Source organism: Anopheles arabiensis, chromosome X, assembly GCF_016920715.1.
Source record: "Anopheles arabiensis isolate DONGOLA chromosome X, AaraD3, whole genome shotgun sequence".
Classification (NCBI taxonomy): Eukaryota; Metazoa; Arthropoda; class Insecta; order Diptera; family Culicidae; genus Anopheles; species Anopheles arabiensis.
The window spans coordinates 11,718,181-11,744,733 of record NC_053519.1 but is presented as its reverse complement, the minus strand read 5'-3'; the positions used below and the strand labels follow the sequence as shown (position 1 = coordinate 11,744,733).

General features: G+C 47.7%; 1 protein-coding gene across 1 annotated transcript; it reads right to left on the bottom strand.

Annotated features, from left to right (window-relative positions):
- Window positions 1-1,732: 1,732 nt before the first annotated feature.
- On the bottom strand, window positions 1,733-9,591 carry LOC120906738. Its single transcript, XM_040318637.1, has 3 exons — window positions 8,536-9,591; window positions 8,331-8,468; window positions 1,733-4,649 (listed from the first exon to the last, which is right to left on the bottom strand). The coding sequence occupies exons 1-3, from the start codon at window positions 8,863-8,865 to the stop codon at window positions 3,882-3,884; spliced, it is 1,236 nt and encodes a 411-aa protein (XP_040174571.1). The 5' UTR covers window positions 8,866-9,591; the 3' UTR covers window positions 1,733-3,881.
- Window positions 9,592-26,553: the final 16,962 nt, after the last annotated feature.

The window sequence follows — 26,553 nt, the reverse complement described above, 5'->3', positions numbered from 1 at the left end:
TGTGTATACGGCGTGTGGAAAAGGCAAATATTTTCCGAAAGCGATCCCTTTTTTTCTCTCTGGTTTGGACTAATGCAGCCAACGTGCGACTGACGGCGCTAGTGCCCTTGTGGATCGTAACCGGAAGTGACGTTTTTGGTGGTCGGGAGAGAATGGCATCGATGCTTCCTGCGCTTTGAAAGTAACAAAAACCGAAAGTGAGAAGGGGGTGGGAGACGCTGTGGAGCATTGTGGGATAAGACGCAATGCAATGCAGCCGCGACGATGCGGTTTGTTTGAGAATCGATGATGCGGATGGAATGTGTTGGCCAGTGCGTGCTAGACAACGGGCGATCAAAATATTTGGTGTATTTGTGTTGAAGTTTGGTTCAGGAGAGCACATACTCAATCTTCCCACGGGGTAGATGCCAAAAGATGCCGGTACCTTTTGAGTCTGTATGGCTATCGTACAGAATTAGTCGGCATTATGGCCGGATTTGGTTGGTAATAAGATGGTAGCGAGCGGGTGGCATCTTTTCAGACAATTACTGGACTGCAATCGCTGGTAAGAGTTACGAAAATTACTAGTTACGATTGAAAGAGACTTCGATAACAATCAATCGCAAAAGATCTGTAATGAATTAATCAATCAACTCATAGGACGCAAGAAACATTCATTCCTGGTCGATCTACACCTCTAATTGTCTCAATATTGTAAATCGAAAAAAGTTTTTAATTGAATTATCATGTAGAATTGAGGATATATCTCAAATAGTAAACGTAATCGACTAGCACCTTGAGTGCCATGGCTACAGTATGGTTTAACCAGGGATTATATAATGAAAATATTTATGTCTTCTAAAAGATAAGATAAATTATCCTAATATTTAAGGAGGTTTGCTTCTCATTAATAACGTCTTCTCAATGATGTCCCGGTTTCTGCCTTCCGGCGCGGGTATTATCACAATGCACGTGATCTGTTTCCATAAAACGGACAGGTTAAACATTTTTCGTGCAATTGAAAAAAAAATATCTGATAGTATACAACCTTAGCTTTAGTTTGACGTATCGGTTGTGTTGGTATGTGAAGACATTCACTTATTATAAACAAACCGGTAACTGTCAAATATATATATTGTATTCTAGTTATATTGTGAATTTTCAAACCATCTAATGAATCGCAACAATGTCTACTAAATAGTCATCCAACGTTTTTTTTTTTCATGATCGTATCTTTATTTTCTCCAATGAAACATCTTGTTGAAATCAAATCTATAAACATTATAAATCTGTTGTATTCCCGATTTTACGATTAAACCGGAACATCAAACGAGAAAACAGAAACAATTAAAAAAGTAAAAGAAACCTTTCTTTTTCACCACTTTTTACCCTGTTTATACTCAATTACACTTCCCTGGGGACAATTGCCATCACATATGTGATAGCCATATAAAAAAGTAAACAAACCGTGCTTGGCCCTTAGGGAAACATAAACCCAACAACAGTCAGCCACTCAAAGCGTTAATGTGTCACTGAGCTCTGGTGAAGCTCCAATGGAATTTGCGCTATGGAAAATATCACGTGTTATGCAACAATAAATATCATAAACTTATCCTTCCCACTGCGAACTGCCGTAGTGTGCGGACCAGCAAAATTTCTCACCGAACAAATCACAGTTTCCAACCATTCCAGACGACAGAAGATTGATTGATTGATTGATGGCGAATGATTTCGGACGGTGGTGATACAAGTTCATGGAAAAGACGTGCAGTTTTCATTAGATTTTTGTCATTTATCTGATTTTTCTCCCATTCACTCGTTCATTCGAATTTTTCGGCCATTGTTTTGAGCGACTTCTCTCTCTCTCTCTCTCTCTCTCTCTCTCTCTCTCTCTTACACACACACTTTCGCTGGGATGCAAAGATACTCTAATATGACGCAAGGATGAGACGTGATCTATGTACATAGGAACGATAAAATAACTTACTACTGAACAATATTGATACAGTTGAAACAGGAAATTAATTACAATAAATAGTGCGTTGGCAAATAAAATACTAAAAACTATACCACCTTCCCCCGCAGCCCCAGTACACAGGCACGGGGGTCACGTTAAGCTGCACGCCCTCTCTCGCCCCAATCTCTCCAACCCTCCTTACATATCCCGATAGGAGCCTGCCGGAGGGTTATTTTGTGCCAGTTTCAAACCAACAAGCCACACACAACCGGTGCCGCCCTGCTTAGCGCAGGTTTCTAATTACCAACTGTAGCTCTACCTCAAGACGACCAAAACTCACAGTTTTACCACCTATATTCCCTATGTTCCTAACAACAGCAACTCCAAAAAGTGTCTGTTGCTGTACGGTCATGCCTCTCGCTTTCGCTTATGCTAACAAAAAAAAAAAAATCGCCGAAGCTGCGTTTATAATACTGTGCGTATTTTGGTTTTCTGCTGTTTCAATTTACAATCCGTCTAATCCACACTGGGAAGAGCAGTGCGCAAGGCTAATCCGTTTCGTTTGTTGCTGTCACTTTTGGGTCATTCCAAGTCTATATGTGTGTATGTGTTTGTTCATATGCGCTTTGAATGCAAACGCGTGTAGTGGTGTGCGACCACGACAACCGTACGTTAAAGCGAGTCTTATAGTCGGCCTCTCTATCACAGCGTTACTGTCTAGTAGTTGCTAGTTGTCTTTACAATTTCCCCATCCGTCCAGCGTGTGCATCGCGTGGGTTGGCAGAGCATTCGAAACGCAAATCTTGACAGAGCCCGATTTGTCGGGATTGTTTTTCCTTGCACTAATGACAGACTCTGTGCTGCTCTTGCAGGAGGGGCAGAGTGTTCGCTCATTGCTTGGAATGTTGAATGCTCCATAAAACCTATATTGTTAAGAATGTAAAACTCAGTCCACTGGCACAACACTGCAACTGCCCTTCTATCCCGCTTGAAACAAGAGTGCAGAAAACTAGAAACATGTTAAACAAATTCATCAATATTCATCAACTAAACGCTAGTAAACCCCCCAAAAGGGCGGGGAGCTAGATTCGCTTATCCTAACTGCTTAACTAACTGGGATATTAAGTACTTGTTTCGCTTAGGGGCGCTGACGCCTCTGTAGAGCTATGTGAAACCTGCGTATACTCTAGCTGCGCGTTCCGAGATCGTCAAAGTGTTAAGTGTTTACTACAGGGAGAAGGAATAGATCGCAGAGATTTACTCAGAGATTTGCTGAGTAGCCCGTACCGGTTCGTCGATTCCCAACTGCTGAAATGCAATCAATTAAAAGCCCCACAAATAGCGTCGATTTGGGCCACACGCTGCCGGCCCCTAACCCATCCTCCCGATTGAGTTTGTACGTCAATAAATAGTATATAAATAACTATCCGTAAGTTACTGGCAAGTAGTGCGCGTCCACGCTTAATGCTATCCTCACTCTCTCTCTTTCTCTCGTGCTGCTCATTTCACTGCTCCAAAAACGTTCGCAACACAGGCGCGCAAGGCACAGTCCAAGTTTGAAAGGCACCCGGGGAGGGTTTTGTTTTGTTTGTTTGCAGACGAACGTAAGTTAGCTAACCTTTACACGCGCTGGCAAAGAGTGGACCACATTTTAGTATCACTAAACACTATACCTAGCTATTATTGTACGCGGCTCAAATCCTGTTGTTCGCTGTATTTTCCTGTTGCTTGCGGAACTGTCCGGGGATAACGCTTTACACTCGCTCACCCCTTCGATTTTCCTAAGGACGCAACGTCAGGCAAGACCACGTGCGTCGTGTTGGCAAGTCGTGTCATGGCGTTCGCGGAAGGCACTTGCAGCCGACCGACTTGTAGAGAGACTGCCGGGTGGAATGTAGGCTTCAATTTTCTGCTGCATACGGGCGAACGATGCGGCTTTGGCCAGTTAAATCTGCTTGTTTCGCGCGTGATTGTTCGGCGTTCGGGTTCCTTTGCGGCCTTTCGGCTGCCTGCTGGTTTGCTGCTGCTGCTGGTGCTTCGATTGCTTCTGCTGACCGTTGTGTCCCGCTCGGTTGTGCTTGTTTGGCTGCGAATGCTGCTGACGCTGCTGCTGCTGCTGCTGCTGCTGCTGCTGTCGGTGTTTCTTCTTGAGTGGTTTGCACCGTTTGTTGAACTGCGAACAGTACGGGCACTTCTGGCAGCTCATGTTGACCGGCTTGCCTTTGTGCACCCGCTTGCCCCCGTTCTGGATGAGCTGCCCCAGGTGCTGGCGCATGTTGGTGAGGAAGCAGTCCAGCCGGCACATGATGTACCAGATGTGGATCTTAATTTCGCTCGCGTCCTGAATGTTAAACTTGATCATGCGCTCCATGTGCGCGGCATCGATCGTCTTGTTCCTGGCGGGCAGCAATGGCTGGATGGCCGTTGTCCTGCCCTTGCTCGTCGCCGGCTGGCCGGCCGCTGCCTTGCCCTTGCTGGTCGCTGACTGGTTGGCCGTTGCTGCCTTGCCGCCGGTCACTGGCTGGCTGGCCATCGTCCGGTGCTCCTGCACGAAGCAGAGCAGCTGCAGGTTCGCCCCGTTGACGCTCTCGAGCGCCACCGCCTCTTCCCGGTTGATGTTGGTGCTCTCGGAGTAGTTGTCGTGGAACGTGCGCAGCAGCTTCAGGTAGGCCCAGTAGACGGACAGCCTTCGCTCCCAGGTTGATTCATTCTTCTGTTCAGTGGAAGAGAAAGGAAAGACATTTGGCGAGGACGTTAGTACACGTAACGAAGAGCGTTCATTTTGGAGTACAAGATAGAAAAAATAAATAACAAAAAATGTATTATTTATAGAATTATTCATTCTTCAAAAATCAAAAGCACCTTTATTCAATATTCGGTGCAAAACAAACCACCATTGTTGTTCCCCGCCAAACCAGATCTAGTAGCCCCTGCCAGATCTTAGACGATCGCGTCGCCTCCACGTGGTGCGTCGGAATAGACATGGGGGCAATAAAGTTCCCCAATTTCACCAACGATTCCACTGTAGACATGCACATATCGCAGGTATGTGCGTGGAAACGAAAAATACTCACACACTCACACACACACACACATACAAAACACACACAAAGTCCGTCAACAGTTAAGTTCAGGAAGCATTAGCCGAGAATGTGTGCCAAAATGTGGTCCCGCTGCACTGCCAAAATCCTTGGAGGTGCCTCAGAATCATCCACTTTGGCACACAGAAACACACAGAGAAAGGGGGGGGGGGAGTCCACCAATCGTTAGGGCAGTAAAAAAGGCAAAAAAGTTGCAACTAGCCCCAGCGCAAGCCGTGCTATGCGCGACGATGCTGCTTTGCTGGTATTTTTGGGCCGGCGCTGGATCTGTAATTAAAATCATAACTCATCAAACCAAAGCGCTCCAAAGCCAAACGGCTCGCTGCGTTTTGGGCTTTCGGTCAGCCCGGCATCATCATCACACACAGACGCGCGCACACACACACACACGCGCGCGGGGTATTATGATTATATCTGCGTAAATTTTGGATTAGTATTAATTTACCTCCTTTGATTGATCCCTTTTTTATTGTTGCTGTTGTTGTTGGAGGAGGTGGAGAGGAGGAGGAGAGGGGGTGCTGCAGATCGTTTGGTTGGGGTTGCGTTTTTGTATGCACCGTCGGGATGCTGTTCCCTTTTTTTTTTGCTAGCTTCTTGTTTCGGCTGCCTTATTTTAAAATAAAAGGTATTTTCTTTTTTTGTTTTACGAGCCCGCGCGGCAAGGCTAAAGCGGCGGCTTCCTCCATTTCCTCCCCCGGAACAACAACACAACAGCAACAACCAACAGAGGGAGAGAGGGAGAAATAGAGAGAGAGAGAGAAAGATAGGAGAGAAGAAAAAAGCCACAGACACACGAGCAAAATTGGACAACGGTTCAAAAATCGGGCCCCGGCCTTTTAACTACCAGAAAACGGAACAAATCGGTCGCAATTTGCACAACACTGCACCAACCCGCTTATTTGGGGCCGCGCGCGCCATCCCCGCCCGTTTCCCTTGGCTCGAGAGGAAGGCTCCCGGTCCTGCCATAAGATGCACGTCCGCGCGCGCGTGTGTGTGTGTGTGCATCTTTTTGCGGAAAGATCAAACTTTTTGGGCCGACGCGAGCACATATCCTGCGAGACGTATGGGTACGCGTGCGTTGATTTATTCACAATAAATCCCCCGCCGCATCCGTCGCTCGCTTCCTGCCCCGCCATTGAGATGTGAATTTATGGTGAACGCTATCGTGGGGTAGCATAATTTTCATTTTTTTTTTTCGCTAAGCGAGCGGCAGTCTAATGTGTTGTCTGTCGGGTCCTATTTTACTCCTATCGGATTGCAGTGCTGAAAAATCTCGAATCATCATCGAACCGTTTTTTGAGGTGGAAAGTTACGATTTTTTTTTGCTTTTTTTTTTAAATCGCTGATTACTTAGCTCGCCCGGTAAGCTCTCTCTTTGTTGCAGGCGCCACAAACAGTGTGTGTGTGTGTGTTTTAATGTTCTTTGTGTGTGTATTATTATTATTTTTTTGTTTCGCTCAACGCTTATGCGAATCTTTTTCCATGCCGAGTAGGACATGGCGCCGAAACACGTGTACACAAAAGAGTGTCCATGTATATATATATATATGTGTGTGTGTGTGTGTGTGTGTGTGTGTGTGTGTGTGGTTGTGGAGCGGTAGGAAGTAACGGGGAATGGCCATGTAAACTATTAAATCGTTCAGACATTCCTCGGCGCTGATTCATCTCGGTGAAGTGCCCGGAGCGGATTGTCTGCTAAAAAATCGTGTGCGTTACACACACACACACGTGCTTGCTGATGATTAACATTGCAAAAAGGGTGTAAGACTCCCCACACACTGCACAGTAGTGTCGGCAGCGGAAGCTTATCGGTTTCTGTTCTCGGTAATAAAACTGCTATTGGTTTAATCTTGGATTCTGATTAGAATCGAGCCACTCTCATACACACGCTCACCCACAGGCATACCAGAAGCTGCTGGTTTTAATGTTTGCTCCCACAATTCCGATACAAAATGGGCAACAAGTTAGCTAACAGTGTGTTGCCCTCTTATTTTTTTTTTGTATTGGTTCTGCTGGTCGCGTACGGAGCCCGCGCATATTTTGTGCCCCCGTCAGCAGTTCGGCGTGATGAAAATGATGCCCATCCGTCGGCGAGGCAGCGGGATGCGACGGGGCAACCAAAATCCAAACACTGCACTGCTGCGCGCGGCCCAACGAACGAACAACCAAGGGTGCCGTTTCATCGTTCCATGTTCAAACACCAAACTTTTGCCAATCCGCCAGGATGGGAAGCTGGCAGCAGTGCGGGACAATTGAAGCACCGCCAGCATCATCTAGCGACGGGGCAAAGGAGGAGAGGTGTAAGGGTGTGTTTTCAGCAGCGAGGCGAAAGCACAGCAACTAGCTAGTAACTGCAGCGTAAGCTGCTCGTATTTCGTCAATGTGTCCCCCCCCCCCATCCCCTCCTTTGCTTGGGTGCATCACACTTTGCTTGGGGGTCTGGGGGCGGAGGGGGGGGGGCATTGAGGCGGAAGATGAATCAATCACAGCGTCACACGCCCTGAAGCAGTGGCAGCAGCAGCCCCGAGACGGCGGCGGTGTACGGTTTCGGCACAAACAAAACAATAAAACGAAACGCATCGCAACAAAAAAAAATAACAAAAAAATAACAATAATAGTAGACAGATCACTAACTGGGTGGGGTGGGGGAGCTTACTTGCACCGTGTTTCCCCCGGCCGCCTTTTGCACGGTGCACACGGATCATTAAAGAGATGCTGAACGACGGCCACCCGTAACCGAGAGGCAAAGGACGGTCGAGAGGGGGGAGGGGGGAGACGAGGGGAGGGGGGCAGTAAGGTTCCAAAATCTCGGCTGTCGTGTTCCGCAAGGGACTGGCCGCCGAAGGCGTTGAAAGGACGGCCCGCGCAGAGGCAGACAAGCAACGGGGCACCGATTTCGCGGTTCCCACGCTTTTATACCCGCCCTGGACACGAGGGAGCGAGGGAGAAAAACGGGCATGCACGCCGCAGGGGAGGGGAGGGATGGGGGTGGACATGTGGATCAGTGGTTTTGCACTTTGGGGAAATTTGCTTCCCATCTTTATGCCCGTGCGGGCGCGCGCGCTCGCCCGCTCGCACACCGCAAGCGCGCCGCGCGGGTAATGATCCGGGCGTGAATCATCTCCGTCCGGCCGCCGGTGCGAACTCTCCCGGCGCTGGCACGAGGCTCGTAAAAAAAAAAAAAACGCACGATAAAGCTTGCGCCCCTTGTGTGCGCTTCGAAATATCGATTGATGAGCGCACATCATCCTGCAGCCCCGAAAGGCTGCCAAATCGAGGCGGTTGCCACTTACCACAAAGGGTTGCAGAAATTTGAACTGGCGCTTGCGAAGGCTGTCGTTCCAGGTGGTGGCGCTGCCGTTGGTGCCGGACCGATACCGCCAATTTTCCAGATCGAGCAGCGTCATGTTCACCTGGATCTGGATGTTAATCTGCGCGAGAGGAGAGGGGTATATTAGTACCGGTGTGGCGGGCAGTTGGCTGACCGGACGGACTTACATAGCTCGCGGTCCGGTTGAAGCTGGAATCGACCTCGGCATTGGTGCTCTGGAGGTTCGAGCCGCACGGCCTCTGCCAGGTTTCGCTCGCCCGGGCCAGTGCTTGCGTGACGTTGAACGGGAACGGCGAGCTGGCCCGCTTGGCCGGCGCAGTCGTCGCCAGCCCGAACAGTGACCAGCACACGGTGACCAGCAGCGGGAGCAGCAGCGGATGCCGCCGCCGTCGCTGGTGCTGCCGGACATTGCCGGTTTGCCGGCGGTTGAGTGTTGCTGCCCTCGTCGGCTGCATTGTGAGGGATGTGGGGCTGTTTCGTTCGTTTTGCGTTGGCATCCGGTAATGGCTGATAGGATAGGGCTCTCGCTTGTGCGATTTTTGTTTTGTTTTTTTTTTTTGGTGGATTGGGTTGGTGTTTGTTGGCACGGAAGAAACAGAAACAAAATCTCACGAACACGAAGGGACACAGGCACTCACTTCGGAAACACAACGTTCGGGTCACAACACGCCACAAACAATTCCACTGCACAACGCTCAGCAATCACTTAGGTCCACGCGAGGATCCGCCGAGGATCACAAGGACCGAGATGCACCGTTTTTTTTTTGGGAGCTCGCCACTGCACCACTGGGGGACGATCAGGGACGACCACACGGAACACACTTCCACTACCAACGATCTACCACTGGGATGCACTTCGATTCGGATGTGGTTCGGATGTCTATGGCTACATCTGCGAACTCCTCAGAAAGACTGAGGGACAGGATCCTAAAGCAGCGGATCCGGCCGTCGCCAGAAGTCCTTTTGGAACCGAGAGGCTTTCGGTTGCGAAACCGACGTAGTAACACACAGATCAAAACCACTGAGTCCGGTATCTCTGGGTGCGAAAATGCTGCACGACCCGGAATTGCGTGAAGTTATCCGTCCGACACTTGGTGTTAAAGAATTTAGTATCGATACCACCAACAACAACACAACAAAAACCCTTTTCCGATATGTATCGATACCGATAGATGTATGACACAGACGCACTCTCACCGATTTCGTGGGATTGCGATCGTCCTCGGACGGCGTTCAGAATTCGACTGACTCGAAAAGTTTATATTTTGAAAACAGAACAGCTCCGGGGTACCTGCCCCTTGATGGACCGTGCCCGTTTCACCGCTTCCCTCGGGGGTTCTCCGGGTCCCTTTTTTGCTCGCTGCTGCTGCTGCTGCTGCTGCTGCTGCCTCTCTCATGGATATCGCTACTGTCTCGCTCGCACCGCAGCGTCCATTCGCGCGCCGGCTCGCTCGCTCGCTCGTGTCCGCTCCGGCACTGGCCGTACGGGGCAGCAGCACAGTGATTCCGTCTCGGTCCGGCGGCCGGGTGAGTGTGCGCGCACCAGTACAGGGCTTTCGCTCGCTCCCACCCCTTAGGCGCGGTCCGTGACTGTGCCGTCTCGCTCTGTACCGGACGCTTCCGCAAAACCGGACGCGCTTTCTCATGCTTGCCGATAGACGATGCGTCGTCGTCGGGTCGATCGTCACCGTGCGGCGGGTCCGTCCGTGGCGTCACCGGCCCGCCCGACGTCATCGTGACGTCCTAGGCCGTGCGGTGGACGCGTCCTCCACAACCCCACCCCGCACCTCATTCGTAAACGGTACCGGCTCACCGTGGTCCGCGCGTTGTTTGATCGCGTCGATTCGCGCCTGCTGGCCCGCCTGCTTTTCACGCCTGCGCGGGAAGTTACCGCCAAAACTGAGTGGCTCCTCAGCCACCTCCCTCGTTGATTCTGGATTTCTGGGATCGCTTGTTGTGGGGCATTCGGAGCGGCTTCTTTTTTTCTTACTTTATTAAATTTATCAATCAGGCTTCGATAATGAATGGCGTGGGGATTCTCCGGCAATGCGATCCTCGGAAATAGTTCCGCCCGAAGCTGCTCTGCGGGCCCAGAGCACACCGGCAAATACTGTTATTAGACATGGGCGAGTGGAAAAATACTTTCGTGACGTTTTGCTATTGTACTATTGCATTGTGTGTGTGTGTGTCATAGGGGCTTTGACGCCAGAATTACTTACTCACCGAGCGTGCGTCAGTTCCGGCAGGATGCAAATATGCGATTGCAGTCTCCGTACAACGCTCTATGTGCTCCTCTTCGGTGACAAAACCAAAGCGCTTGATCAGATGCCTAATGGTCTAATGTCTTCCGCCGGATCTCGTCCGGACTCGCAGGACTTCATTGGAGGAGGTTGCGCAGCCTCACTTTCCCCACTAGCACAAAATTAGAGCGCATGGCATAGAGCACTTTATTTGAGAGCTGCTACATCCGGGCCGGATGTCTAAAGGCCCTATTACATTACAGGAATAATTCTGGAGTTCATCTGTCGTTGATTCGATTTGACAGAACAATCCACTTCGCTAATGTAATAACATCTATTTCTATCTTTCTATTTAAAATAATATGTGTTGCCGTAGGAGTTGTTTTACGAAGACACTTTCAGATCTGTTGTATGTGTTTCTTTCCAAAAACCACTGTTTTACACCTTGACGGTGGAATTCTCCTTCTTGACAGAATCTACATTGACCAGGACCAACTCATTTTTCCTGGCAAGGTAAAAGCTGTCAAACGCCGTTCGATGTACCAATTCCGTTCCAAATTCCTCAATGATATAGGGCCTTAATGTTCTTATGCCCTCAGTCAGATTGAAACTTGTGGAGGCTTGGATCATTGTGCTAAGCTCTATTTTGTAGAATTCAGCTAGAGCTACTTCAGACATCCCTACATTTCACAGTTGGTACATCACACATTCTAAAGCTTCCTAAAGATCAAACTAAAGACTCTTTTCGTACCACTTGGAAGATTGGAGGGCCATGGCGACGAGTTTATGTGGGCAATTTTTCCAAGATTTATGCTGATATTCGTTGCAGGACAAGCCAACGACACCTCGGACATCAATCGCTTCCCTTTTGGGTGTACGAAGGCGCTCCGTGCCTGTTACGTAAAGCACACACGCACGTTTGAAAGGTCACGAAGTCACATGACCAGCTCGCTACGGGCTGGAAGCTGACCGGGACGTTGGCTGGCAGCAAAAATAGGAGATTGAAACAGTGCCAGCACACTGCAGCACCATTGCCAGCCAGACTTGCGGAGTTGGAAAAATGTCGCTTGTGCCAGCCCGGCCGTTTTTGGGGCTCCGCTCCGCAACGAAAGCAGCACAACCTGTTGCATCGTACGTACGTTGGGGCCCGTATGCGGCCTCCGGGTGGGTTGATTCATTCACCTAGCTGGCGGGCAAACTCTCCCACAACCGTGTGGTTCACCCCCGTGCCAGCTGGGGCGTACATGTTCTGCAGATGACTCGCCGGAACGACCTTTGGAACGTGTGTGTGTTCGCTCGACGGCCGGTGTCGACCGGCCTTCCGCTACTTTCGCTAGTGTGTGCTTTTTGCGCTTCCTCGTACCGGCGCTCTGTAGCTCTTTCCGGTCAGGCGAATTTAGTAGTTTGAAAACACGCTCTGCCCGCGCCGACCATGGGGCAGATCGAATTACTCATAGCAACTTCCTCAGTGTGTGAATCACAGAAGACCGGTGGCGACGAACCCCCCCCCCCCCCGCTGCATGGTTGGAGTGGTTGCAGCTTTTGTTTCGATGGTTGGGAGGGGGGAGGGGGTTGCGGAGAGGTTTATGGTGGCTGACCCAAAGCAATCGCGCCGGAGAGCGCGCGCGTCGCATGAGAAGGTCGGTGAAAACTATAGTCCACTACGCTCTCTCCCACCCCCTCGCCATCCTACCCCCTGGCACTTTACTCACGGTGATGGTGGAGGGGGTGGGTGTGATTCTGCGAAAGGTAGGTGGCGTGTAGAGGGAAGCTGCTCGCGAGAGTGATGATGACGGCACACACCGTTTGGTGTTTTCTCGGCATGATTCATGGGGCGCCGGGGCGCGAAGCCGGACGCCAATTTTGAATGGGTCGTAGTCTCGGTAAACCCATGATGCGATGCTGCTGACTCGCGCGCTAGTTTCGGGCAGCTTTGCTCATACGCGTTCCATTCGCTCTCTCTCTCTCTCTCTCTCTCTCTCTCTCTCTCTCTCTCCATCGCTCTCACCTATACTCTTTATCTTTCTGTCTCGCACACCTTCGCCCTGCTACGTCACCGTTTTGCGCGTACCGCGCACGCAAAACCCACGAGCTGCTCCAATCCCACGTGCGATGCGCGGGAAGAATTGTGCCCGAAAAAGGGCATCCTTCGGCGCGCTGTCTGCGTGCTGGCGATCCTCATCCCTGGCGCGAAAGGGAATTTGCATCATTGAGGAACTGATTTACGAGCTGATGCGAAAATTACTGATTCGCGATTGAGAAGGCGATCGATCAATCTGCGGCGTCCGAAACGACCACGACCTATTGGCTGCAGCACGCTTGCAGCACTTTTCCCGCCCGCTTCCCTTTCCCTTTGCCCCCGGCCCGGGGTGTATGTGTATGTACGAGGGATGCACACACAATGACGCGGCCTGCACAGGGGCAGGAAACAACAAAGCAAAAATAACAACAACATACCCCAGCAAAAGCACGCCGGGCAAGGTAACAACAGATGCCATAACTTAACGATTGGTGTTACTGACTCCACCGCCTGACTGATACTGTGCGCACCTTTCCCGCCTCCCCACCCCCATCACTCCCTTCACCGTCACGTGATAGTGCGCTTGGTTCGTGCAGATGGGAGCGTACGAATCTGCTGGTGGGAATCTAGCTGCGAGCGATTTTCTGCCACATTCGGGAGCCTATCAGCTTGTGTGTCGGGGCCGTTTCGTGGGGTCCGGGTCTGCTCATTTTTGTGCCGTTCGCTGCCCCGTCAACCCTTAGATGCGGCTGGGATCGGCGGGCCCCCTGGCTAGTAAAGTCGCTTATGCCTCGATGGGTGAAACGATTGAAGACTGTCTCTTCAGTTGCAGTCTCAGACCAGGAAATTAGTTCGCGTTCTGCTTTGTTTCTTCTAAATTCGATTCTTCGAAATTTTATTTTTAAGGATGACGTGCGAAAAAGTGTATGTACTTTTAAGGTCATTAACGAATTCATCTCTCTCGGGTTAAAGGTTAAAACCGACAACAACAGGCACGCTGAGTTGCACGCTGAGTATATTGGCTGTCAACCAGATATACTATAGCCTGAGGATGCTAGCTTACCGCAAAGCACCTATCGCCAATACCTATAGCATAGTACCATTATAGTACACACTGGTGATGGGCAAAGTCTACCAAAAATCCAGAGTCGACAACGATTAGACTCCGGCAATTGCGGAACCGATTCTGGAAGTTAGTTCCACCCAGTTGTGAGGAGTCGTGAGGAGTCGTCCGGAGTTGTCAGGAGTCCAGATTCGTCCCGAGTCGTCTGGAGAAGGGGCCGCCCGTTGTCGGCCGGAGACGGCCTGAGTTATGTTTTGTGGTGTTTTTTTAGTCTTTAATTTTGCGCGTGTACCTCTTAACCAGGCCTTTCTTCCTGATGGACGGCCCCTACTCCGGACGACACCGGCCGACTCCGAATGAATTCTGACAACTCTGGACGACTCCTAATGACTCCGGATGACTTCGAATGACTCCATATCCGGGCGATGGAGTCAGACTAACAGTAGTCGGAGTCGGTTCAGAGTCGTGGGTGCGCTCCAGAGAGCACAGCACTAGTACACACGTCTCTGAGATATGGACACAGTCCAAATCTAATGAAACACTCTTAGGAACTCTGCTATAGGAAGAAGCTCAGTAGGATTTTTGGCTCGGTATGTGGTGTTGTAGGATAATGAAGGAGTCTCTCCAATGGCCAGTTATGTAACTTGCTGTGTAGTTATATAGTTACAGAACCTGTACGGCACTATCTGTAGTGTACCAAGGAAGTCAAAATCCGATGACTCGACGCAGTCCGTAAACTATATTTAGACCGTCCACAGTGCTGAAAACTAAGTAATTTGGGCAGTGAGTCATTTGCGGAATTATTTACGCGTGGAGGCTGGTTCTGCTCAAAAACTCTGTAACTCAAAAATAATTTATTATATCTGACATCAAAGAGATTTTTAATACAAACGGCTTAAGTATAGCTAGAAACAGTTAAACAGAAGCTAGTTGTTGCGAAAATGCGAAAAAAACTATACAAAAAATATTTTCAGAAGCGCTTTATCACAATCAGAGCCATTTTATCTTAGCGCTGCTGTGAATCTACGGTACTCATCTTATGCTTTCGAAGCTTCAAAAAATCTTGCCATCATATTCCCGCCGGATTTTGAGAATATCAATCCTCCATATAGTTTGCAACTTGTTGTTTTTCGATGATAATTCAAGTTTAGAGCAGCTAGTTTAAAATTGTTTAAATTCTGGCAGTCGACGATGAAATAAAGTTCATTCTAGGATCTTGTCATTTGATTTTTTTAATGTTGTTTAATGTTATTGTTTAATGCTCCCTTGATCCTAGAATTCATTTTACCATCAACATGGGCGAACAATGCACACACTTGCCTCGTGCTAGTATTCCAAATGTCCCTTCAAGGGTTTATCCTTGAAGCAGACGACCACTTGAACGCTTTCTGTTTCTCAGATGCAACCAGCGCCATCCAGACCGTCCCCGCACTTATGCCGACTCCCATTTCGTGGCTGGTATGTGATTGAAGCCGGGGAAAAATCATATAGTCACGAAAATCATCTGCCCCCACCCTCACCCCCTTTTCCAATCCCTACCCCATTCTCGCCGGCCGATTGCATGTGAGTGTTGGCGAGTTCGTCCGGAGTGACCCAAAATACGCCCCACGGAAATGCACGACTTCCATCGCGCCACAATCCCACACATTCCACGGCCCTCTCCCTCCTCAGCGAGCAGCCCCACCGCAGCATCAATTCGTCTTCGGCATCTTTCTCTCTCCCAAAAAAAAAAACGACAAAAACAAAGACCCCAAATTGCCCATCCACTCAAACAAAATCAAGCTTCTGTCGTCGGCTAACATGGTGCAGCGCCACATGATGAGTGCGAAATGATTACCCATTACGTACCGGTGCACCGGATATCGGTCACTGTTTGTGCGAAGCAACCTCGTTTAGCTCACCATCCGGTCCGCCCGGCCGGAAAAGTGGATTCTGCCAGCGGAAGTTTACCGATCAAGCACTGCGGTGACACACAGCGGGATGCTGAAGCTGTGTGAAATGATTCACACACACACACACACACACACACACAAACGGTGGTGTGCGAAATGAAACCCACCCACCGAGCGAAAGCGCGAATACTGTACTAACCGGCGCGTGGAGTGAGATGGATGCATGCAAATTACTTTCGCGCCGGGCACTGCGCGGTACGGGCGGGCAATTCTCGGCGAAATATTGACTGCGTCAGAATTTCTAACCACCCTCACCACCCTTCACCCCCAACGCTCGGAGGCGATCGGTTTTCGTCGGCCAAAGAGTTGATTCACCGCGCGCGCGCGCGCGCTCAGCTCCAATGATTCACCAATTAACGGCGGATGTTGCAGCCCGTGTCATTAGCGGGCAGTAGTGAGGCACGAATGCTGTCCAGTACGGGGAAGGGCTTGCTCGGTAGTGTCAGCAAACACGGGTGAGGCAAAACCAAATAAAAATAACAACAACAAATGGTAAGCTTTCGGTCAATGTCACACGCGCCAGCTTTGCATCGGATTGTCTATTAATACGCCGATGATGAGCCGGCAGAATTGATTGGCGAAAGTTACACAATCTCCGGGACCGGAACCCGGCTGGACCGGAAGCCCCGGTACCCCCCTCCCTGCTCGGTACCCTCGTACAGTGCAACCGCTCTGGGGAAAGCCCGGCCCGAGATCCGCGTGAATTCTAGCACGTCTCACACCACCGTGTGCTGTATGTGCTTTGCTGTGGACGCATGAGCGTGATTTGCACTTTTTTTTTCGCTCTCAAGATGGTAATCTGTTCCACCCACTTTGTTAGCTTGTAAACTTTATTCTCCCCATCCCACACCAAACGCGCTCGCCTGTTGTGTTTTCTCCCATTGAACAGTGTAACAGCAAATACATAATAAGCAACACAAACAGACAAAACGTGTGCAACATCGCAACCCCCCGACCGGCGGTAGAGGCGGTCGTAAACGGACCGTTTCGAAGGGCGTTTGGCATCGATCGACTCTGCAGCAGCTGGATTACAAGATTTCTACCGGTCTGTGTGGGTCTCAATAGCTTCCCGACAAAGATTTACTAAAAATTGGCGAACCACGTGCTCGCCACGCGTTTGGCGCCAACGAACTTCTCCATCTACACCCCCTCGAGCGATGGTTTCACTTTTATCGCCCACATGCCGCCAGTAGAACGTTGTGTACAACCTCGTTCGGTACCATCATAAATTGCGTCATGGGAGCTCCCGTGTAACGGAAGTGAGTCTCCGGAATTAGAACACGGCACGGCTGGTGGAACAGCTTGGCCGATAAGACGCTCATTCATTACGTCACGGTGATCGACCGGTAATAGCTCTTCGCTTTTTTTCCGGAACCAGCAACTGGACATTATTAATAACCCAAGCAACCACAGTTCCAGTGATCGCATAAATAGCATCTCTCACACTCTATCTCTTTCGCTCTTTTGAGCCGACTCGTCCGGTGCGTCCGGGGGCTTTCCTCGATAAGTTGGTGATGCGGCGCATCGCAAGCGTCATAGATAGTCGGTTTTGCCGCGGTGGGAGCAAGACGCGGGAACCGAGCGGGTGAAGTCGGGGCATGAGTACCGAGCCGCGTGTAAACATTACAGCAGATAACTTTGACGTCGCCGGTATCTCTCTCTCTCTCTCTCTCTCTCTCTCTCTCTTTCTCCCTCTCTCTCTCTCTTCCAGTCACACTTGGAGCGGCCGGCTCCGATTAGTGTGTTGCGCTAAATTTAGCGTGCCAATATATTGAGCACGTTTGGTTCTTGCTTCTAGCAAGACTCTCATCTCCAATCTCTCTTGCTGTAGTTTCTCGTTAGTTCATCTGACTCTTTCACTACCGGGGCGTCTCGGCGCACGTGTGCGGTTCAGATATGAGCTAATCGATTCAACTTAAACTTTTCCGAGCATTTTAATCATCCTGGTAATACCAGCCGTTTCAGATCTGGGAACATGTAAAGCACAGAGCGCGGGCAGAGAGCGAGAGAGCATCGGACTCGATAGAGATTGTAGAGCGAGGGAGAGAGCAAGAGGAGATGAGTGCGAGAGAGGGTTCGCGGGTTTTACACGACGGCAGATAAACAAATGCACGCGATTACAGCAGACGCGGTGCGCTCTGGGGCAGGTGGTGACGGTTCGGTTTGTAGTCGGCCGCCTCATACTAAAAACGTCACACGGTCGGGCCCTCGCTATAGCGTAACGCCCTGTGCGGCGAACGATCGACTACGTCATTGCTCGCTGCGTTGTGTAACGAATGCATACATACCGGTTCGGTATAATATTTACTCTGCTGGCCATATTCAGTTGGTGACGTATGGCACGCTCCGATTTTGCACTGGTGGGGTCTAAAAATAGTATTCTTCCGTAGAATTCGCGTTCCAAAAACTGCAATCAGACAGTTGGCTGTGACGTACAGGGGAATTATTCTTTTGCTGTTTGGCGTAACCTACGCGGACATGCCGGCTTACATAGGCTTCCGAGACTTATTCAGTACCATGCATTCGGATAGTCAAGTCATTGCTAGAGGCGAACGGTCCATATAAGAATTGAATCCACGACGGGCATGTTATTGAATAGGACGAGTTGACGGCAGTACCAAGGGACCGCCCAGAGATTTATTTTATTTAGATAAACTTCTATTCTTTGTTAAACAACGTAATTGTATCACAAATCAGCGCTAAAACTCCAACAATTTAATTTTGAAAAAAATGTAAACATCGCGGACGGCTTCAGCTAACATCCCCTGTGAAAAGACTTCATATAATGGATGAAAATGAATGCGGCAGAATAGAACATTATTTTGGGCCAAATGAAGTAGCACGTCAAAACAGAAAAACGTCTCAAGTGAGATGAATTGTGCAGCTCACATCGCAAAGTGACTTGGTAAACCCTGTAAGAGTAATAGGTCTGATGGTATCGATGGGCTGGCGACCGAGCTCTTCAAGATGATGGAGAGCTTTACCGTCGAAATACTTCAGCTGATCGTGAAAATCTGGGAGAACTACCGGAGGAGAAGAAGCTGGGTGTCCTTAACACAGTCTACCAAAACGGCGATGAGTTGGAATGCTCACAGTCCTTAATGCCGCCTACAAGATCCTGTCCTAGATCCTGTTCTGCAGACTTGCTCCCCTTCCTACAAATTTCGTAGGCAGCTACCAAGCTGGGTCTGTTGGGGGCAAATCCTCCACCGACCAAATTTTTAGTCTATGGCAGATCCTCCAAAAGTGCTGAGAGTGCCAGATCCCTATCCACCGCCTATCCATCGACTTCAAGGCAGCCTACGACACCACAGAGAGGAATGAGCTATGGAACATCAGCGGTACCACTTCCCTAGGAAGTTGATCCGGCTGTTAGAGGCCACCATAAACGGGATGCAATGCAAGGTGAGAGTGTCAAACTTGATGTCGGAATCGTTCGAATCTCACAGGGGTCGGACATGTCCGCGTAGGACGTTACTCCAAGTAAAAAAAAAACTCTCAGCCGCAACCATTGTGTTCTGGTGTCTGTGTGAGCGGATGTTTGACCAGCTAAAAATCTCATCATAACCGAAGATCATTAGATTTTCATCCCATGCCAAGCTCGAGTTCTCACTGATAACCCGAAAACTGCACTCTAGGAATCACCTGGGTCGTATAGGGGGGTACCATAGTTTTTGTGAGTGTACTTCCGCATAACTATATAAAACAAGATCATTCATGGTATGCAGAAATCCATCTCAAATAGAAGTTTACTCACTAAATCATTAGTTCACTCCAAATGTAGTACCAGATCAAATAAGGCCTCGAGAGATGTTCTCTTATAAAAGTGCAGATGTGTTTGAGCTACGGGACACAGATGCAGATGTACAGAAGAACTACAAACATTCACTAACGTATAGGACACTTTTTAGAATAGTCCTTAGACTTGATGTTAAATCCTATCCGTATTTACAAGCTTGTATTTATTATTTTTATATAACTAATTTAATGCATAGATTAACTGCTAAAAAACACAGTTGAAGCAATTCATATTTAAGCGCTTATATTTTTATTTATATTTTTTATCCTACTCCTGGAGACTATCCTCTCAAGCAAACGTTTAAACCTACGGTACAGGCTAGTTGGACATGGGTTAGAAAGCGGTAGGTTGGTTGATGCTTTATCAAATATAACTTCCCTTCTTATCGCTACCGTTATCGAAGCGTGCACGGCTCGGTCAGCTTAGCGTAATAGCATTACTGTTCACTACAATGTTGTGCACTGTTGGAAGATGGGAAGCACATTTCGGGTTTTTGTGGTCCAAAATAGGCACCCAACATGTTTAACTAAGTCACATATCAGCCAGCTGTGCAATTGAATAAAACGGGGAATACCCAGTTGTTCCAAGATATGTTTTGAGTGAAAATCGAAGAGTTGAATTTGGCACATTTTGGGACAATGTGGACACGGCGTGCTGCTCCAAGATTTAAAAAAAAAAAACACACAGACATTAGAGTAAATAGGGGGTTACAACTAAAAATTATTGGATGTTACTGATGTGATACCAGCAAAGGGTGTAGGGTAAAAACTGTGCTACCATAAACCTGGTATTAGATTTTCGGTTTGATATTTGGGGACTTGCACTCTGTTGACTATTTTCCTCGCTTGTTGTTTCCTTCCATTCCAAAACCTTTGACTTCCCAGGTTCCAAGGCCGAATGATGTGTAGCGTGCCAGCCAAAGGAAGAGTACTTCGTGCGCGCTCTGGCACGCTCTAATTTTATCTTAAATCCCGAAACAAACAAACCATAAAATAAACAAACAGGGTTGGGTTTGCTGGGGCACTAGGATCGGTAGCCGTGCTCAGGGGATTTTAAGCTTCTAGTGCGTTCTAGATATATTTGTGTGCATGGTAGATGTGCAAAATCGAATCGTCGACAAACATGAAACAATACTATACATCAACAGCACCAACAATACCAGTAGTAGCAGATTCATTGTTTTTGTCCGTATGTTATATTTTCCTGAACCGAACGTCTTCCCTTCGAGGTGGGCAGGTGACCGACTGGTAGCACACCCTGTACATCGTAACTGCCGGAGGTGTAACTCGAAGAAATCCTGGCAGGAAAGTAGCTGTGAGAAAGGGAAAAAGATTAACGGCAGCATAAGCGTGGGATGAGCTGGCTAAAATAGGAGAAGGGATTGCCAGTGAGCTTCGCACCTTAAGCTCTACCCCTTTAGCTGCGATGCTCCGTGATGATCCACAGGAGGTCAGGATCAAAGACAGCCGATTTTCTACCGTGTTGAGTACTGCTTGGCCTAGCTCTTGAAAGTGCAACTTTGTACAATCTTTCGCATCTTGCACGATCGTACATCCATAAACAGAGTATGTAAAACTTTTTTAAATATCTGTCAATTGTTGAAACCCGAGTGATTGTTTGTATGGAAATCATTTGCCTAACCATAACACAACTTTTTCCTGGCTTTCTTAACTACAATAGGATCGAGTGCGAAGAGTTTTGCTGTTGGATGGGAGAAAACGAGATCTCTCTCGATCCCCATACATCCGATAACCAATTGGAGATTTGAACATAGTGACCTCCAATTTCGATTAGGAAGCGCGTCGTGCATCCGACGGCTCTACCACGGAGACAAGCCAGCAGACTGCGAGTTAATAGTATAATAACAGCCTCCTTTCACGACTCATCACTGCCCGAATTATTTCATACTGCAAGCAGCTAGAGGGTTGTGTGAAGGTGTCGGTAATAAAGGAACAAAAAACAAACCGAAAACTCCCCCTAGTATTGCCGACGCACAGAGGGCAATGAAGTGATCAACCACTCACGAGGCCCTCACACAGTCCTGGTTTTTGCAGGTAGGTGTAGCTGTAGGTGGCAAAGCTAGGAAAGCAAAAAGCAACAAGAAGCTACAAAATCTAAATTGAGAAGGCCGCCAACGTGACAAGAAAATTATGGCACAAGTAAGAGATTGAATAGGACAGAACAAAAAAAAAAAGATGGAAATGCTACAATCAGCAGCCGGGGTGGCCCCCCTGACGAGACAGGAAAACAAAGAATCATCAAGTAAAACAACGGCAGCGACAACAAGGGGAACAAAAATGTAAAAAAGAAACAAAAGAAGAATATGAAAAGAAAAAGAAACAAAGACGCTGAAGGAAAGTGAAGAAAATTGAACAGAAAACAGAAACAGATAACGAGCGAATATAAGTGCAAAAGGGCAAACACTACACACACACAAATCGGTCACGGTGGGTGCTGAGCCAGTTTGTCGAAAACAAATGAATCAAGCAAAGAGGCACACGGCCAAGTGGGCTGAAGGGGGAAACGCTTGCATTGAAAACCCGAAAAACCAATGGAACTAATATGTTTAGTTGTTGGAGGCACCAAACAACAACGCTAGGAAAAAAATAACGCGAAGGAAGAAGAAAAAACGGAAAGGAAAAAAGGTGTTTTCTTTTATGTCAATATTTGCCGGGATTGCAAGAAGAAAGGGGAATAACGAGCGTGTGTATGAGAGGCAGAGAGAGAGAGAGAGAGTAAAAAAAGAGAGATAGCGAGAGAGGGAGACAGAGAGATAGAGAAAGGGAGGTAGTGTGTGTGTGAGAGAGAGAGAGAGAGAGAAAAAGAGAGAGTGAAAGAGAGAGAAAGGGAGAGAGAGAGTGTCAACATTCAATCGGGTTTTTTTTTAATATATCGACAGCAAAACCTACTCCGAAGATGTAGCGACAAATATGCCCGATATGGGTGGGGAAAAGTGGGGTCCTCCTTGTGGACGTATTATAATTTTCAAATATTGGCTTCACGCTGTGATTTATTGCTGATTTTTGGTGAGAAGTTAAGGGTAGGTTTGAGTTGTGGAGGGGAAAGTAAATATTAGCGCAAAATATATACCCGGCATATAGAAGCCGCAGCCTGGCCGGTTGGCCGGACAGGAAGATGCGTTGTGGAAGTGGCACAAGTAACAGCGGGAGTCCTTGCGGTATCGCACCGAAGCCCTTTACTGGCTTGTTGAAAGGACGCTTTACACTGTGCGCATAGCGCATAAAGAGACACATAAGACGCACACACGGTTTTGTGAGCGGTGGAATGTTGTGTTTCGTCCGTTCGATTAAATTTTTCCATGTGACGTTCTTGCTTTGATGTTCACGACCTTTTTTTTGCAGTTTAAAACAGAGACGTTTGGTCCTTCCTTCCACGGGAGTTGATGCGTTATTCAGATATGTTCGAACAAAATATCTTTGTAAAGACCGTATGGAAATTTGACATTATGCTATTTTTAAGATCTTTGTACAAAATGTCGCTATGAGTAATATTATCCAAGTGATTTTCAGTGGGAGCTTAATTTTCTTACGATTAAGCTTCTAAACTAGTAGGACACATCTTGGCAAGGATGCCTCAATAGCTCCTCACATATTTTATGTATCGTATATCCTAATTAAGATAACACTATAAGAGTATAAAACAAATGAATCACTTTATAGTTATCTACTTGGTGAACAGATATCACAGAAGTTCCCAAGATCATAAGATCTATAAAGCCATAGATCAATTTTCACTGCAGAAGCAATAGTCTTAGTTATCGCAGCTGACGAAGGTCTACGCAGAGATAAACCCAACGTGATCTTCATTGACATTACAAGTGTTCCTCAGGCATTTGAATCTAGAACCACCCGTGATCGAAACATTCAACAGCTTAGCAACATACCATATTCACCCCAAGTCATCTTCTGCCGGAATTCTGGTAACAAGGAATTAAAGGAAACAAAATAAAAGATAGATTAGCCAACGCAGCGGCCGCTCTTTCCTGAAATCCATCAATACCACAACATCACCATGCAGAGATCATCCATCACACCAAGACCAGAGAGTGCTATCACGACCTCGGATCGGTAACGCCCAGCTCATCCACACCTTTTTATTGCAAACATCCAGCCCCACCACTATGCAGTTTCCGTGGCGTTGATATCACTGTCGCCACATCCCAACTGAATGGCATGGATATACTGCGGAACGCATAATCTACCAACTTGACACCAAAATCACCAACTTCAACAGCAAATATTAGCAAAACTACTAATAGAGTAAGGCTTAATATCTTAATATGGGGAGTAGATAAAGAATAAATTAAAAGCCTAATTCCCAGTTTTAATTTACGCAAAACATAATCTTTCATGTCGTTCCCCTATAGTGGAAGGGTTAGTAATCGAAATTCTTCAGACGTTAGCGATGTAGCTACTGCTTATGAGATTACCCTTGTGTGTTAAAAAGCTAACACTATGTTACTTCTATAGATCTCCTCATCGTATACGTACATACTTCAGGCAGAGACGGATTTTTTATGCGGCCGGGGAGGGGGGGGGTCGGTTTATTGGGCTTTGCAAATATGCCTCTTAAGAGTACCAGAATTGTCAGGTTGTTACAGTGGTCAAATTGGTAACGGAAACACAGATGATGGACAACCTATGTAAAATATGTTGCCCTGATTATACGAAGACTATAGATACTACTAAAATAATATTAAAATTGCCATATAAAATGACAGAAGAAAATTAATCTTTAACGAATGCAGGATTATGTATTTGTTATTTGCAATAAGATATTCATAACAAATGAGAACAATTTAATTCGCTTAGAGCTCCTAGATGTGTAAATCCGCCTTTGAGTTCAGAATTGTCGGAGTATTTTTTACATTGTTTAATTAACAATGGATGAGCTTGCAAATAAAATTCACCTTAAGCCAGCGGGAACATATGACTAAACGAGTGGTATTCTTTAATTCCAGTCGTTGTACTAGCATCAGGTAACTCACACTGCTTATGAGCGGCTACTGCCGGTTTAAATTGCCTACAAATCTAAACATTGACAAAAGGTTATCTAAGCTTAGTTTATCCTAGCCTCTTCTCGACAATATTTAGTTAAATCATCGAGTACATGAACTAACAGAAATTGACTACTCTGATTGTCATCCTTTAGCCACCCAGTCTTGCGACCGAATGAGCATAGGGTAAACATCTACTGCAATCCTGTACCTTTGCGCTTCTGTACATGATGATCCAACACGGACCCGACAGTGTGCGCACTGCTTATGCATGCTATGAAAACCAAACAATGAACAGGATAAGGAAAAACCCATAAGCGCTCGTCGCTATCGATGCACAATCGTACATTGAGGATTCGTGCGGCATTTGCTGGGTGACATTCGGCTGACAAGCATCCCTTGGAGTAGGATGTTTGCGAAGAACTCGCGCCAAAAGAATGAACAAAAAACACATATACACACTGTGAGTAAAGGGCGATACCCGTTGACATAAAATAACAAAGGAACGGACAAATCGAACATAATCAAAGGGACGGATGCAAAAAAAGCAAGTAAAAAATGAAAAACGGCATGGAAAGAACACTGGAAATCTCCACATTCCAATCTATCGCAGACCCCAGAAAGGGACTCGACACCAGGAGACCAATGCGACCGGCATCGGTTTGCTGATGCCGTTTGTTTTGGGTGGGCCGCTACGATTTTGGTGAGCGGTTTTCGGCTGCAGACCCAGATCGTTGGAGGCTGCCGCAGGCACAACATGGTGACAATGTTGTGATGAATCGTACAACCAAAGGAATGTCCTGTATGTGTGCCTGTTGGAGGTCTCAAATGTGTGTTGGCCGTTGTTGTGATTGTTGTTGTTTTCTTTTTTCTCCTATAAGTTCGTTTCTGCGTTCCCTAACCGCACCGGGATCCATCCCCCCACCACCCCATCCAATTTCTGCCATCAACACTTTGACGTCAGTTGGTTGCTTTGCTTCGTTCGGTTATTCACGGTTGCACAAGGTTCCTTGCTTACTGCCCGAAGTCTCGCTGCAAGAAAACAAACCAAAATCTCACTTTCTACCCCTACCTCTGCCTTCGCTTGCCGGGGTGTAGGACGTTTTGAGAGTTTATTTGTTGGTCAAGAAAGCTAAGAGCTCCACACATTGAGATTCTAACAGAAGATGAGGGAAAATGATTGGGGCTGCAATTGTCTAGAACGTGGAGACGAAGAAACGTCGAGGAATGCCGAGTTCCTCCCGAGTGGGTTAAAGTCTTTACCCGTTTTAGGTGTTCCAGAAGTAATCACAGACGGGAAATGAGCCGGAATGTGTTCCATATAGGTCGTTCCCGGTGTTCTTTACCCTTTTTGTTTTCGTTTGGCACGTTTTGAATTTGTCGACGTAAACTACAACAGGAATGATCGCTTACACTTGGCAAGCACACACACACACACACTCGCCCTCCCTCAAATGTGGATTGTGAACACTCCTTTCTCTCTGTCTCGTGCAGTGTACCTGGGAAGGGTAATACCAAAAAGTTGCGCCAAAAATTACGCAAAAGTAGAGCTAAAGGGGGAAAACCACAGACGGCAACCATTTTGATCATCTCTGTATCACACTCGACCAGCAATCGCTACCCTCGCCTGCCAGAGACAAACTGTTCTCTTACACACCGCAATGGCGTTCGTGATTGATTTCATTTTGCGCCTGGTTTTTGGGGGCAAAAACCAAGGCAGCCAAACCAACGAACTAGTATAAAAAAAAACTTCACATAATATGTAACTGGACACCGCACTGTCTGTAAGTAGTGAGGGCACAAAATGTACAAATAAAGAAATAAGGTAAGAGAGAGAGGCACAGGGAGAGAGATAGAGCAAATCTGCTACACTGAATCAGGACGTACGACGCGGGTTCGTCGCTTAACCGTGCGCACAAATCTTTCGCGCGCGAGTCTCGCCATGAAACGATGCGTCTGTCACCTTACGTCTCGGAATAGTGGGGTGCAGGGAAACGAGTGATAATATTGGTGCGATAAAATGAAGGGGACTTTCGAAACATATGCATATGATTGGTTCAGTTCAGTTTGTACTTAAAATGTCAAGTAGATGCA